The following is a 14,067-nucleotide window of genomic DNA, read 5'->3' as shown; positions in this document are numbered from 1 at the left end:
ATATCACTGAACACTGTACTACATTGTACAATTTCTGTAACCGTCCAAAATCTTCTACAGCTTCTGTTTTTTTTTTCTCTGTTTCTCATGACTGATTTTTAAAAAAAAATTGGATTGTTTAATGATGTAATGTAATGAGCACTGGGAAGTTTTAAAAAAGTCCCCTCCTCTCTCCTCAGGTGGGATCCACTCTCCAGGTTTCGAGGCCGGCGACACTCTGAGCTGTCAGTCTCTGATGAACGCAGACGGTCTCTACCTGGTGTCGTACTACGCTCTCCTACTCAACCTCAAGCTCTGCTGCTGCGACTACTACAGACGGCGGACGCTCTCACCCGTCCTCAGCCTGGTGAGTCGACCGCTGATTCCCCCACAATATCAGTTTACAGGGGATGTTAAACATGACGACATACTGAAGGCTCAGACACACATATAATAACAATAATGATAATTATATTTTTAACTGTGAGACCATAAAGAATATACACATTGTAAAACAGAAAAGGGAGTAAAAGACAAAGGTAAAATAATGAAATCATATGCAAGAAATTAAAACAAATAAAATCAAGTAAAAAGCGGGGAAATGGTTTCTGGTAAAAATAAGTTTTGGGAAGAGACTTAGGAACAAGGATGCTGACTCAGCCATCCTTATGTCCTCGGGCAGGTCATTCCCGAGTCTCAGGGCCCTGATAGCAAAGGCTCTGTCCTCTTTACTTTTCAGCCTGGACTCTGGAAGAGACAAAAGGTCTCTGCCTGAGGATCTAAAACATACATCTAATGGAGCATTTACACATTGTGGTGTTGTTATTTTTAGTTTAGTTAAAGATCTGCTTGCTTCTCTTCTGGAGTGGTAGAGGATGAGAAAATATATTAGAAATGGAATAGAATGTGATGCATTTGCAGACTTTGTACAGTCGGCTGAATACATAAATAGATCTGGTGTGTGCTTTGTGCAGAAGGAGTTTGTGCGTCTGATCCAGAGCAGCGGAGTCCTCGTGGTTCTGTCTCAGGCCTGGATTGAGGCGCTCTACCACCAGGTTTTAGAGCGCAACCTGCTGGCCGAGGCTGGGTACTGGGGCTCACCAGAGGACCACACACTGCCGCTCATCACCATGCTGACAGGTACACACACACACACACACACAGCCGTTTATGTGCCTGGCTTGTCTCCAAATGATATACTGCAAGCCGTGTTCTCACTGGGCTAGGGGACATCACTCAGTTTAATAACTTACTGCTTTGAGTTCTTAAAAAATTAAGTCTTCAAACCAAAGCCCTCACAGCACTTCAGTCTCTGTAATTTTTTCCCCTGAGGATAACTACAAAGTTACTAAAATTATGTGAAAATCCTTCTCATGACATTAGAATTACAATTACCGATATTTACACAGAACTTATATGTGACTCCCCCCCCCCCCCCAGATATCGATGGTCTGGGCAGCAGTGCGATTGGAGGTCAGCTGATCAGGAGGGCATCCAGCCGATCACCACTCAGCTGTGACAAGGCAGGCAGTGACACTATGATGGCAGGTCAGTAGCTTGTTGTCATAACCCCCCACCCCCCCCCACCCCCCCGGATATTGACAGATTTATTGATGAACTGGCTCACTCATTTTCTCAATGAATTATTCATTAGTTTCACATTTCTATAACAGAATTAGTGATTTATTTGTGGCATAATATATACAGAAAGTTGTTCGCCTAAAACTTGAGACAGACTTTTAATTCTCTTCAGCCAGCAGAGGGGTTTTTGCTGTAGGTCGAAACCTCGAAGATGTTTCATGATTGGAGCCTCTGAATCAGACCAGCTCAACCCTTCTAAATAGGGTTCACTCACCCTGAAACTGCTGCTGAGCTAATGAGTTGAGGATGCTCCACTGACTGTGCGCTGAGAGGTGAAGCATCCCAGAACAGCTCCAATCTTTTTTTGCGAAACCTTTTTTGCAGCAAGCCCGGTCAAACTGAAATAACATTACGTTAAGTGCCCTACAGTTTGAACCATATCCAACTGTAGGGCACAAAACATTGGCAGATAATTAGAGCCAATGAGCTCTGCATCGCCAGCTTCCGCAGTAAAAATGGAAATAAAACTTTTTTATTTTCAGTATGTTTTAACTCAGGTTTACGTTCAGTCTTTTACAAAAGTTACAAGATTTTAATAGACGTTTGGTGTAAAGTGAGATGTAATTAGGGGGAAAAACAAATGAGGAGTTTGGAGAAATTCAAATCAAATCCAAATGTATTCGTAAAGCACATTTAAACTAAACTTGAACTAAAGTGCCGTACAATCAGAATAGCAAAAACCATAAAACAGTAACACAACAAGTCAAACTCTCAGTCAAGCTCAGCGCAGTTGAGCAAGTATTCCCAGTAGGAAAAGGGGAAGAGGACTTTTCTGTCCACCCAGGTCATACTTCTCTAGTTTTTCAGTCGCAAGTGGGATATTAAAGAGTGCATGGCAATCATAAACCGGTCTAGAGTTGGCATATTTCATGACAGATGACAGAAACAGCACAAACACGAACAGAGCTGACAGCATCAGGTCAGCTTGGACAAAAAAAAAGAGCAGGAGAGGGCAGAAGCAGAGAGACAATGAGCCAGGGAACACCTGAGCCACTTCTGCATCTCCCTGGAGGACAAAGGATGGGCCAGAATTACCATGGTAACCACTGCTGAGTCATCCCAGATGACAGTATACTCTTTTTGTGTGCATGTGTGTGTGTTGCAAAATCGAATGGAGCAAATATTGTCTGATCCGCTCATCATTTCACACAAATCAGCAGCAGAACCATTCATCTCATGTATCCTCTCTCTCCTCGGTGACACTCCTCAGCTGAGCCTCTGTGCGTTTTTCAGGAGCTGTGTTCTCTCGCTTCATCCTCACCGGCGTGTGGAAGAACCTGATCGATGTGCTGTCCACGCCGCTGACAGGCCGCATGGCGGGCAGCTCCAAGGGCCTGGCCTTCATCCTGGGAGCAGAGGGGGTGAAAGAGCAGAGCCAGAGGGAGAGAGACACCATATGTCTGAGCTTGGACGGCCTACGCAAAGCTGCTGCGCTCAGCTGCGCCTTGGGTGAGTGAAACCTGTGTCTCGTGTCTGGATTGATAAGAAAAAACGGGATACAGCACATTTCTCTCTCTGCTCTTCCCTCCCCTCTCCCAACACAGAGAGGTCAGGGTCAACGACAGCCCTGGAGCTGGAACAGATTCAAAGATTCGGATTCGAAACCAGAGCTGTTCGGGTGCGGCACATATTGATGATGTGTCATTAGAGTCGCTCCCCCAGCACTTTTCCGTCCTGCTCATTCAGCTGCTGAGTTACATCACATACTGCCTTTAAGATCCGTGAAATGATCAGCAGCAACTGTAAAACAAAGTGAACGCGAGACACCTCTTAACTTTGTAGGATGTTTTCAGATGGGGTTAGTGGATTCATGAGAAGGCAGACTTACTGTCAGAAGGTTTTATTGTTCTCCACAACTGCTTCGGGACGACAAATGGAGGTGGGACCAGGGCCAGAGCATAGGTTCTACTCCACTTCAACCTGAGCAGAGGTCTAATAATAATAATAATAATATTTGAAAAAACACCTGTGAGGGTGTGCAGGGCTTTTAAGTAACATTAAATGGCATCATCTATTGGCAGCTTATCAAGTCCTGGTAAATTACACCCATCCATCATCATGCATTAACGATCAAAACAAGTCTCCTGTCTGAATTATGGTGTCTGCTCAAAGTTGCCTATGAGGAGCCCTAAGTCCATCCTCCACACTAGAGGACGAGGACGCCCTTTCAGTTTTAAAATGAACTTTGCAGTGTGCAAATGTGCAGGACATCAATCGACTCTTATTTCAGTGATACAGAAAATAATAAGATATGATGCACTGCAGGTTTAAACTTGCTACAGGAACATAAATGCCAATGCACAATGCTAGAAAAAGTAAGATAATTACTCTATACTATACTTAAAGCCATAACTGGACATTATGGCTCTCTGCTGGTATTGTGAATATTAACATTTATATCTGTGGCTTATGCGATGTGCAGATTGGTTTCAGAACGTCGTCTTCATCCAGGGCAGGTTTTCCTGAGTGTTGATGTTCTTTCTCAGCTTCATCGTGCATCACATTAATCAAGTTTCCACAAGAGACTGCTGCTCTTTAACAGCCCGAACCCTTATGGAGACGCACAGCTCCGCCGGAGGTTAACAGAGAGGTTAAGGTTTTCATAGAGCCTCTTAACTGCAGATTTTAGAGAGAATATCAGGGGAAATTCATGTTATTATCCACTCCTTTTTAGAAATCAGTTCTAAACAGATACTGGCGCAACTGCATGGCCAATGGGAAGAAAACTGATTTAAATTGTCAGCACAGAAGCGCTAATGAATATGAATGAACACATGGTGTACAACTTTGGCTGTGGGGAGAGGGCGGTATGTGGGCAGGGATGGTACAGTTTTTTTTACTGCCAGTTTGAATTTAATTACACCCAAAGGAGTAGAACAACTAGATATACTGTGCGTAAATCTGTGAAATGTCTTAGCGGTGGAGTCTAACTTTGGATGAGAGGAAGAGTTACATTTTCTTTGTGCGATATTGATGATTTTAGAATGAGAGAATGAATGAAAGTCAACAGCTTGCCTTTCCACAGTGTGTATTAATGTGTGCCCATCAGGTGTGGCTGCCAACTGTGCGTCAGCTTTGGCCCAGATGGCCGCCGCCTCGTGTGTGCAGGAGGAGAAGGAGGAGAAGGAGGCAGGAGAGACGGGAGACGCCATCACACAAGGTACGAGAGCGCACACCGGTTCTCTTTACAATGTCCACACAAGCTAAACCTTTGATGGCGCCTGAGCGATGAAGATGAGGAGATCTGTGACAAGACCAGCGAGTGACTGATGAATACACACACACATATATGAGCCCACAATAACACACGTTTGAAAAACCGTAACACACAATGTGAGTGGACAGCATTGGCTTTGAACATTTGATCAAGGGCTAAAAGCTCAAACAAAAGGAGATCTGGATGATTATTTTCCTAATTTCAGTAAAAAGGATTGATGCTAAAGGTGCTATCAGTAAGAAAATAGTGACATCTAGTGGTTGCTGTGGGAACATCAGAAAACTCTCCTCTGCAACCTGTGTGTGTGTGTGTGTGTGTGTGTGTGTGTGTGTGTGTGTGTGTGTGTGTGCGTGTGTGTATGCGTGTGTGTGTGTGCGTGTGTGTGTGTGTGTCTGTGTCTGTGTGTGTGTGTGTGTGTGTGTGTGTGTATGTAGTGAAACAGCGTGTTGAGCAGCGCCTGGAGCTGATCGGTCGTTCTCAGGGAGTTCGCCTCCACACGGCTCATGTGTTGTGTATGGACGCCATCCTGAACGTGGGACTGGAGATGGGTAGCCACAACCACGACTGCTGGCCACATGTCTTCAGGTATACACACACACACACACACACACACACACACACACACTCACAGCAAAATACTGCAAGATATATTGGATATTCAGTTTATCTGTTTTGAACAATAATTGCTTAAATTCGCTGTGTGTAACATAATGCTTCCAGTTTACACAACTTTTTTTTTGTTTTACAATGAAACTTATGCCGTTAAATTTTTATTCAAATAACAAATTGAATAGAATTCCAAAAACTCAAAGGCGAAATAAAAAAAATAAAAATAAACATTTTATGGAAGCAGCATTGTCTTTGAGTTTGTCTAGTAAGTTTTGGTCATGTTCTGTTCATGTTTCCATAACAATAGAAGGAGTAAAAGTTTGGCTACTTCCAATATCTTTTGGGATGTTCAATGTTTTTGAAATTAATTTCAAGCACACACTTGTTAGTCAATGTAAAAATGGAGATTCTACTTTTCTGTCACACCTCCTTTACCTCTTTATTTTCTCTCTTTCTTTCTCTCTCCTCTTCATCTTGCCTTTTCTTGCCTCCCCCTCTGCCAGGGTGACTGAGTACATCAGTTCACTGGAGCACACCCACTTCAGCGACGGCTCGTCGCAGCCGTCCTCTTTAACCACCATCACCCAGCAGAGCCAGCAGATAGCCGGCGTGGACCTGGGGCTGGAGCTGAGCTGCGAGCCCAGCCCGGAGGCCTCGGAGCTGGCCCTGAGCCAGCCGGTTGTCCAGCCTCTGTCCATCCAGGAGCTGCTGAGGGAGAGCAGCAGAGGAGGCCGAGGTCTGGACCTGAAGAGCAGCAGCCTGATGACTGGGACTAGTGCTGCCAAGGCTGTGTGTACGCTGTCAACACAGGCCGACAGGTAGGGCACAGATGTACAGAAACACATACGTTTAATGTGCTTGGCTTTTGGACTCTTGGTCAGAAAAAAACAAGTGAAGCGTGTCCCATTTGACTAAGCATTTGACTAAATCAGACAATCGGAAAAGGAACTGGTAGATGAATCATTAATTAACATGCTCAGAGGTTATATAACAGACATTATATTCACATCTAAGACATTTTAGTTGTATTTCACCCATATTTTCTTTTTAAAAGAAAGGAAACCGTGACAGAAATGCGTTCTAACCGACTCTCTCGGTTTTACAAAGGTGCATGAAAAATGACAGCTCCCTCAGTTCAGTTTATAATTCAAGTGCGAGAGGCCAATACACTGTCTGTTTCTTCTTTTGTTATCACCGTGTTAAATTAGCAGCCAGCATGATGGTGAGTCTTGGTGAATTAATTTATTTGAGGAAGCCCCTTTTCACTGATGGTGCTTTACCTTTCATAACAGCCACAAGATGGCGGCAGCAGCAGCACTGAGCTGCTTGAGTGCTCTTTCACTTTTGTCTTTGTGAGGACTAATTTGTATAGTAAGGATGTTTTTGAGAGGTGACGACATTTGAAATAAGTTTGAGTGGTCATCACTTTTTTTTAAAGGGTTGTTTAAGGGCTAAAGCAGGTTTAAGGATCACGTTAGGAGTTAAGTGTAAGTAAAGTCTTTACAAGTATATAAATGTGTGTGTGTGTAAGTGCGCGTGTCATCAGCTCTGCAGTTATCAAAGTTTATTCCTTGGCACAACCAACACACACACACACACACACACACACACACACATTGAAGCAGTAAATATAGAGCGTGTCTATACGTGCATGTTTATTCCAAGGATCATCTCTTATATAACCAGTTATCTAGGCTGCTTTTAGGAGCGAATACAAAAAAATGTTCCCTCTGATCTTTTGGAACAGATGGACTGAACACATTTACAAGCTGGAAGTGGTGCCAAAACATAGTAAATACTCCTCTGCTCAGGGCCGTCCCAAAAAAACCTCAGCTTAAAGGGCGACACCGCTGCTTTTCTGCCTTGAAACTTTGATCCTCTGTACTCTAAATACTCACAGTGTTTAAGTGTTTGTTCTTCACCTGACTTGACTTCACTTTACATGACAGGCCCTTCAAGGGAAGCTTGATGATATATAAACATCTGTACTGTAGATCATCAAATGGATGTAATGAAACACTTTCTGTGTGTGTGTATGTGTGTGTGTGTGTGTGTGTGTGTGTGTGTGTGTGTGTGTGTGTGTGTGTGTGTTCCAGGTTGTTTGAAGAAGCAGCTACCAAGCTGAACCTGGTTGGTCTTGTCGGCTTCTTGCAGCAGCTTCGGAAAGCTTCTCAGTCTCAACTGTTTGACTCTGTTACTGAGACTGGAGACTACTCACTGGCAATGCCAGGTACACACACACACACACACACACACACACACACACACACACAATTGCAATCTTCAGTTTGTTTCATCTTCTTTGATCCTACTAATTACAGATTTACAAAAACAAAATCCCTCATTGGGTAACTTATATAAAGTAAATATTACACTTGTACGAATTGAATATTAGATGAAATAAAAACATGACTTAAGGCTAATCCAAGTCTTTTTGTTCCGCCTGTGTACCCATAGGCGAGGCCAAGTCGACGCTAGAGAGACGCAGTGCTCTCCATCTCTTCCGCCTGGGCGAGGCCATGCTGCGGATCGTCAGGAACAAGAACCGGCCCCTGCTGCACATGATGAGGGCGTGGAGCGTGGTGGCCCCACACCTGGTGGAGGTAGAGAACTTCATCCTCTTTCAAAAACACGGAGAGAGCTGCTGCGACTGGCTGCCACACACACACAGCGCCATCTCACAGGGTCCATCATCGGTCGCATTACTGCATTACTGTGTGCCTGTGATGCGTTCATTCAAAAGCTTTGACAGAGAGTTGGTCAGGTCCAAATGGAAGTACAGTCCAGCACCGTCTTTCAATTTTCATACAATGGGACACACACTTGCAGGGATATTTAAGGATAACATGAGTAGGATTTTCCTAAAAAGAACTAAGTACAGACTAATACAAAAATAATCCCCTTCACTGATCACTTATGACCCACTTGAAGTGTGTGGTGGTGTCTGTATCTGCAGAGATCCTGTCCTCTGCCGGCATGACCTTATTTTGCTGTGTTTGGGACATTTCTGGGCAGCTGCTGTGTAACCCCCAGCCAGTATCTGCACGCAGGGTGTGAGGGCAGGACTCACATGTGGCGACCAGGTGCCAGATGTAAGCACGTATCCTGGAGGAAGCTACGAAAATGATGTTTGAACGTTGATTTTACAAACTGCAACTGACAAACCCTACTAATTGTACCTTTGATGAAATACTCTGCCATGATTGTTTTTCACATGTTCCGGTAACTCTGAGTTTATAAAAGGAAATTACAGAGGAGTCTATTTGTTAAGAATATGCTCAAAATGGGTATGAAAGCCACAATATAAAGATTTACTGCACAAAGCACCTTGAGGGTACGCCTATGTGTATGTATGTAATTAACCCTAGAACACTAACGTCGGGTGATTTTCACCCACACAATTCTTTATCATGTGATTTTCATTGTGTTGCTGCTGTCTGAGTTGCATGGGTCCCTGGGTAGCTTCAGGCTGCTCACTGATGTTATTAATGGTATGTTTGTTTCCCTCCTCCCATCTATGGTTTTTTCAAGAGGCATGCATTCGGGTGATTTTCACCCGACGTTAGTGATAGACAGTAACATATTTTACGGGTGGAATTTACCCGATGTTAGTGTTTATGTGTTTAAATCCCACAGTTGTCAGTGATGCAGGAAGACTGTGCCTTCACCTGACAAGGCTCACATGTCCCAGGAATGGGTGGACCGAAGAACAAGTTCCCAGCTCCATTATTTTTTTTGTTTGGAAATTTCTCATTTAGGATTACCTGATTTTTCAATAATTTTGCTGCCTTTTTAAAGGGTCCCCCATGGTACCTTTTTTTTATTTTATGTAATATTGTATATTGGGAAATTAAAGAAGAGTACTACAATTTGGCATACAATGTTGTACTTTTACATAAATTGATGAAAACTGTATTTTATCTGGGATATTATATCTGGTAAAATATACCCGACGTTAGTGATAGTGTTACTAATTTTAACGTTAGTGTTCTAGGGTTAATATCAGTTATGTGAAGAATTGCAAACACAGTAAACGTTCCTCCTTCCCGTTCCTCCTTTTCCCAGGCGGCATGTCACAAAGAGCGACACGTATCCCAGAAGGCCGTTTCCTTCATCCACGATGTTCTGACGGAGGTGCTGACGAGCTGGGCGGAGCTTCCGCACTTTCACTTTAACGAGGCGCTCTTCAGGCCCTTCGAGCACATCATGCAGCTGGAGCTCTGTGACGAGGACGTTCAGGACCAGGTGACCAGTCAAATCTCGTGAATCGCAGGAAGCGTCACATCAATCAGTAAATCGCAAAGCGGACAGCGCGAGGCAGTACGTGTAGCACCTTTACACACAGGTTAAAAGGTTTTCCCTGCTTTCCCCCCCCCTGCAGGTGATAACATCGATAGGCGAGCTGGTGGAGATGTGTTCTCCGCAGATCCTCTCAGGGTGGAGGCCTCTGTTCAGCGCTCTGAGGACTGTCCACAGCAGCAAGACCGACACCAAAGACTATCTGCTGGGTGAATACTCCATGGGTACGTCTGACTGGCTCTGTACCGAAATAATACACACACAGTTTATTAAGAAAATACCTCAAGTTCACCATCTGACAGTCCTGAAAGTCGTGTTTTCTTTAAATCCCAAAACAACCAATATTTTTCTTCTGTCTTCTTTTCTCAACAACTTTTGCTCGTCTTCTCCAATCACCTGCGTCTGAATCCTTCCTCTTTTTTTTTTTTTTTCCTTTTCCTTCTCACTTTCCCCTTCGTCCATTCCATCCCTCCCCTGCACTCTCTCCTCTAGGGAAGTCCCAGGCTCCAGTGTTCGATGTCTTCGAGGCTTTCATCAACACTGACAACATCCAGGTTTTTGCCAACGCTGCCACGGACTACATCATGTGTCTCCTGAAGTTCGTCAAAGGTTTAGGTACGTCTCACGTCTAAATGCTGTTTTAGATTAGATTAGATTAGATTAGATTCAACTTTATTGTCATTACACCTGTACAGTACAAGGCAATGAAATGCAGTTTGGCATCTAACCAGAAGTGCAATTTGTAGAAAAAGTGCAGAAATATATATAAGGTATGTACAGAATATACAGAATTACAGGATTACAGGTGCTATATACAGAGTAGTGCTATGAACATGTGTGCTAGTAACTACGGTATAAGTATTTAGTAGTTTCAGATTAATTTTACAAGCCTTTTAGGGGGTTTATTTTTCCTGGAAATGGACACTAGACTGTAAGATGTTCATGACATGCATGTACGATTTGCATGGTTACTTACATGTTTTCCCAATTATATTGTACCTAGTTGTAAGTTTCTGTGTGGCTGTCTGTTTGTGTGTAGGAGAGGTGGATTATAAGGAGATTGGAGACTGTGTCCACGTGTCGGGTCACAGCTCCACTGACCTCTGCCTGCCGGCTCTCGACTACCTTCGCAAATGTTCACAGGTAGGAGCTGAACTGAAATCACTTCTCATTAGCGTTATGGGCTGATTAATGTAGCCGATTTAACTTGCATGTTTTTTCTTTTGCACTCTTAACACAAAAGTTTTAAATTAAAAACGTTTTAAAAAGTGTGATTTTAGTGTTTCACTAAAAGAAAATGCACCAATAACTTTTTCTGAACTCTCAATAAATGACAAAAACACTTCCTATTAAATAGTGTGCAGTACTGCAGAATAGACATTGTTTTGTTGAGTAGCTACAGATAACACAAATCTACAGGTATTTTCTCCTCTTATTCACTGTGACTTTAAGGGCGAGTACATTATTTTTTGAGCTTTTCAGGTTTTTATATCATTCTGTAGCTTCTCATCAGGGTTTCATACGTATTCAAAATGAAAATTCAAATTCTACATATACGGTACAGCACATACGGTACCCCAGCCCACCTACAGCACCCCTTCTCTTCGTGACTGAGCCAAGCCAGTGTGTTATCCATCCTCCAAATGAGCTATTTAGCCATTAGACAGTCTAATCTACGCCACTGCTTTTTGCCAGTGGCTGAGTGGGCATTCCCAAAAATGAACCCAGGAGGAGTTGTCCTAAGTGAGGCCGTGTTGCGTTTGTTTGACAGCTGTTGGCAAAGATCTACAAGATGCAATCCAAGCCAGTGTTCTTGGGGGCGCGGCTCGCCAGCCTGCCAATGAGATCACAGGAACGCTCAATCAGCACTGAGGATGGGATGGACTGTGTCCTGCAGGAGTTTGACGATGACACAGGTTAAGTGTCTCTTTTCCTTATGTTTCGCTCCTCTGTGGTCCACATCGTTTCGGCCTTTGTATTTGTTGATCTCTCTCTAACTCCAGCTGGGTGTTGCTGTATTTTCTGTCCTGCAGGTCTGATCCAGGTGTGGATTTTGTTACTGGAGCAGCTAACAGCAGCAGTGTCAAACTGTCCCCGTCAACACCAGCCTCCAACCTTGGAACTGCTCTTTACTCTGCTCAGAGAGGTCACCACTGTGCCAGGTAACACGCAAATGGCGCTTTTGTTGAAATTTGTTTTTTTGATGGTGGAGATAGACGGGAAAGACACGGGGGAGAGAGAGGCGATGACATGTCCAGGTCCGGGCTGGATTTGAACCCGACTCACAGCCTAACTGCGTCTCCTCGCTCCAGGTCCGGGGTTCGCCATCTTCTCCGTAATCCAGCTGCTGCTTCCTGTGATGTCGCTGTGGTTGCAGCGTAGCCATGGCGACCACTCCTACTGGGATGTGGCAGCCGCAAACTTCAAACACGCCATTGGCCTGTGCTGCGAGCTGGTGGTGGAGCACGTCAACAGTTTCATACACTCAGGTGAGAGACGGCTGAATGTAGAATACATCATGTTTGCAGTGCTGAGCCGTCCTTTTTTTTGTCCTTTTAATCAGTGGTGGGATGTAACTAAGTACATTTACTCAAGTACGGGATCTAAGTACAATTCTGAGGTCCATTTTATGATATTCATACTTCTTGAAATGAGCTCCACCTTTTATCAGCTGCAACATTCAAGTGATGCACACATGAATGCATCAGTAATTATAATCCGGTTATATCATAGGTTTTATTCTGAAATGCACAATGAGTTATTTTTTGGTTTGGAGTATTTTTACTCTGTGGTGTTGCTATTTTTACTGAAGTAAAAGGTCAAAATCCCATTTTCAGGCTCGGAAAGCTCCATTATACACTATAATAAAACACTACGGTATATACCAGTTTCAGACTCTACCTTTGCTTGAGTAAAACTACCTAAACAGGTAGCATAAGTTCAGTAGATCACCAGAAAAGATGCCTTATTAACCACATTTGGTGGTGTTCGTTCAAATAACTTTCACATAACGTCATTGGGCCAGTGTGGGACAGAACCTGAAAAGCTGGAGGACATCACACATGAGTTTAAGGCTGCAAATAACTGTGGGGTAAATATATACTTGAACTCCACTGTGGTTTGGATGCAAATGTTGTAATTTTCACTCCATTACAATTATTTTGACAGCTTAAGTTACTTTGCAGATTCAAATTATTATGTCATTTTTGTGGATTGAGATATTCAGCAGTAAATAAATTCGTTGAAATTGGCTCCCCCTTTACCAGCTGCAACCTCAGTGATGCTTGTACATAATAATATAAGAATTTATAATAATTATAATCCAATAATATATGTTTTCCTGAAATAAGCCCATTCTGCCTAATAAGCACTCATAATGTTAATGTTTGGTACTTTTAGTGTATTTAATGTTAATACTTTAGTACTTTTACTTAACTAAGGAGTATGTTTACACTGTGGCCGACTACTTCTTCCACCACTGCTGTTAATAAGCTCCTTAATGCTAAATATATTTTGAAAGTGTTGAAACCTTCAGCTACAACCACTGTCGGATCTGACTTTTCCTTCCGCACTGTAGTTCTGTGCAAGTGTGTTGCGATCATTTGGACAGTAGATTCTAGTAGATTATTTTCACTGGGGAGTGAGAATGAAGTGAAAGGAAGGGAATACAAGACGAAGAGCGGAAAGAAAGAAGGAAGAAAGGGGCATTTTACATCTGATGAAATTTGAGTGTGGAGATGCATCCTTAACCTCAGGGACATGCTGTTGTGGTGTCTCCCTTGTTGCAGATATCGGCTACGAGTCTCTGATCAACCTGATGTTGAAGGATCTGTTTAAGCTTCTGGTGGCCTGTGTGTCTGAGCCTGCAGAGACCATCTCCAGAGTGGGCTGCTCCTGCATCAGGTGACCACACATCTCCTCCTTTTCTACTTTCGGGAGTTGTGTATTTTGAACATTTTCTTTCCACTTATCTAGGAGAGAGCACAAAATCTCAAAATTAACCAGGGCATGAAAAAAGAAACAATGTTCGTACAGTAAACATTGTAAGAACAAAATATGGTGATGTGTAATTGACTTTGTTGACTATGTTGTACCTGTAAAAATAAATGTTCTAAAATATTTTGCACACTGTGTTAAAAAGTGTTAATGTGTAGGTTTTTGTCTGACGCTGGTGAAGATTTCTGTCCTAATCTGCCGTTCTGTCCTCTTTCCAGGTATATTTTGGTCACAGTGGGTCCAGTGTTCACAGAAGAGATGTGGAGGTTGGCCTGCTGCGCTCTGCAGGACGCTTTCTCTGCTACATTAGAGCCGGTCAAGGTACA

At 43.2% G+C, this 14,067-nt stretch overlaps 1 protein-coding gene across 1 annotated transcript in view; it reads left to right on the top strand.

Annotated features, from left to right (window-relative positions):
* Nucleotides 1-14,067, top strand: part of arfgef3 (ARFGEF family member 3) — a 47,875-nt gene that overhangs the window by 21,795 nt on the left and 12,013 nt on the right. The window contains exons 16-33 of the mRNA XM_070841252.1: nucleotides 180-346; nucleotides 954-1,119; nucleotides 1,420-1,527; nucleotides 2,854-3,069; nucleotides 4,670-4,780; nucleotides 5,272-5,422; nucleotides 5,950-6,264; nucleotides 7,543-7,676; nucleotides 7,904-8,049; nucleotides 9,512-9,691; nucleotides 9,828-9,969; nucleotides 10,238-10,360; nucleotides 10,785-10,888; nucleotides 11,517-11,661; nucleotides 11,779-11,907; nucleotides 12,058-12,234; nucleotides 13,534-13,648; nucleotides 13,960-14,062. Of these exons, the coding sequence (XP_070697353.1) occupies nucleotides 180-346; nucleotides 954-1,119; nucleotides 1,420-1,527; nucleotides 2,854-3,069; nucleotides 4,670-4,780; nucleotides 5,272-5,422; nucleotides 5,950-6,264; nucleotides 7,543-7,676; nucleotides 7,904-8,049; nucleotides 9,512-9,691; nucleotides 9,828-9,969; nucleotides 10,238-10,360; nucleotides 10,785-10,888; nucleotides 11,517-11,661; nucleotides 11,779-11,907; nucleotides 12,058-12,234; nucleotides 13,534-13,648; nucleotides 13,960-14,062 (2,732 nt within the window). The remainder of the gene's footprint in view (nucleotides 1-179; nucleotides 347-953; nucleotides 1,120-1,419; nucleotides 1,528-2,853; nucleotides 3,070-4,669; nucleotides 4,781-5,271; nucleotides 5,423-5,949; nucleotides 6,265-7,542; nucleotides 7,677-7,903; nucleotides 8,050-9,511; nucleotides 9,692-9,827; nucleotides 9,970-10,237; nucleotides 10,361-10,784; nucleotides 10,889-11,516; nucleotides 11,662-11,778; nucleotides 11,908-12,057; nucleotides 12,235-13,533; nucleotides 13,649-13,959; nucleotides 14,063-14,067) is intronic.

Source organism: Pempheris klunzingeri, chromosome 12 (genome assembly GCF_042242105.1).
Source record: "Pempheris klunzingeri isolate RE-2024b chromosome 12, fPemKlu1.hap1, whole genome shotgun sequence".
Classification (NCBI taxonomy): domain Eukaryota; kingdom Metazoa; phylum Chordata; class Actinopteri; order Acropomatiformes; family Pempheridae; genus Pempheris; species Pempheris klunzingeri.
This window is presented reverse-complemented; position numbering and strand designations above follow the sequence as displayed.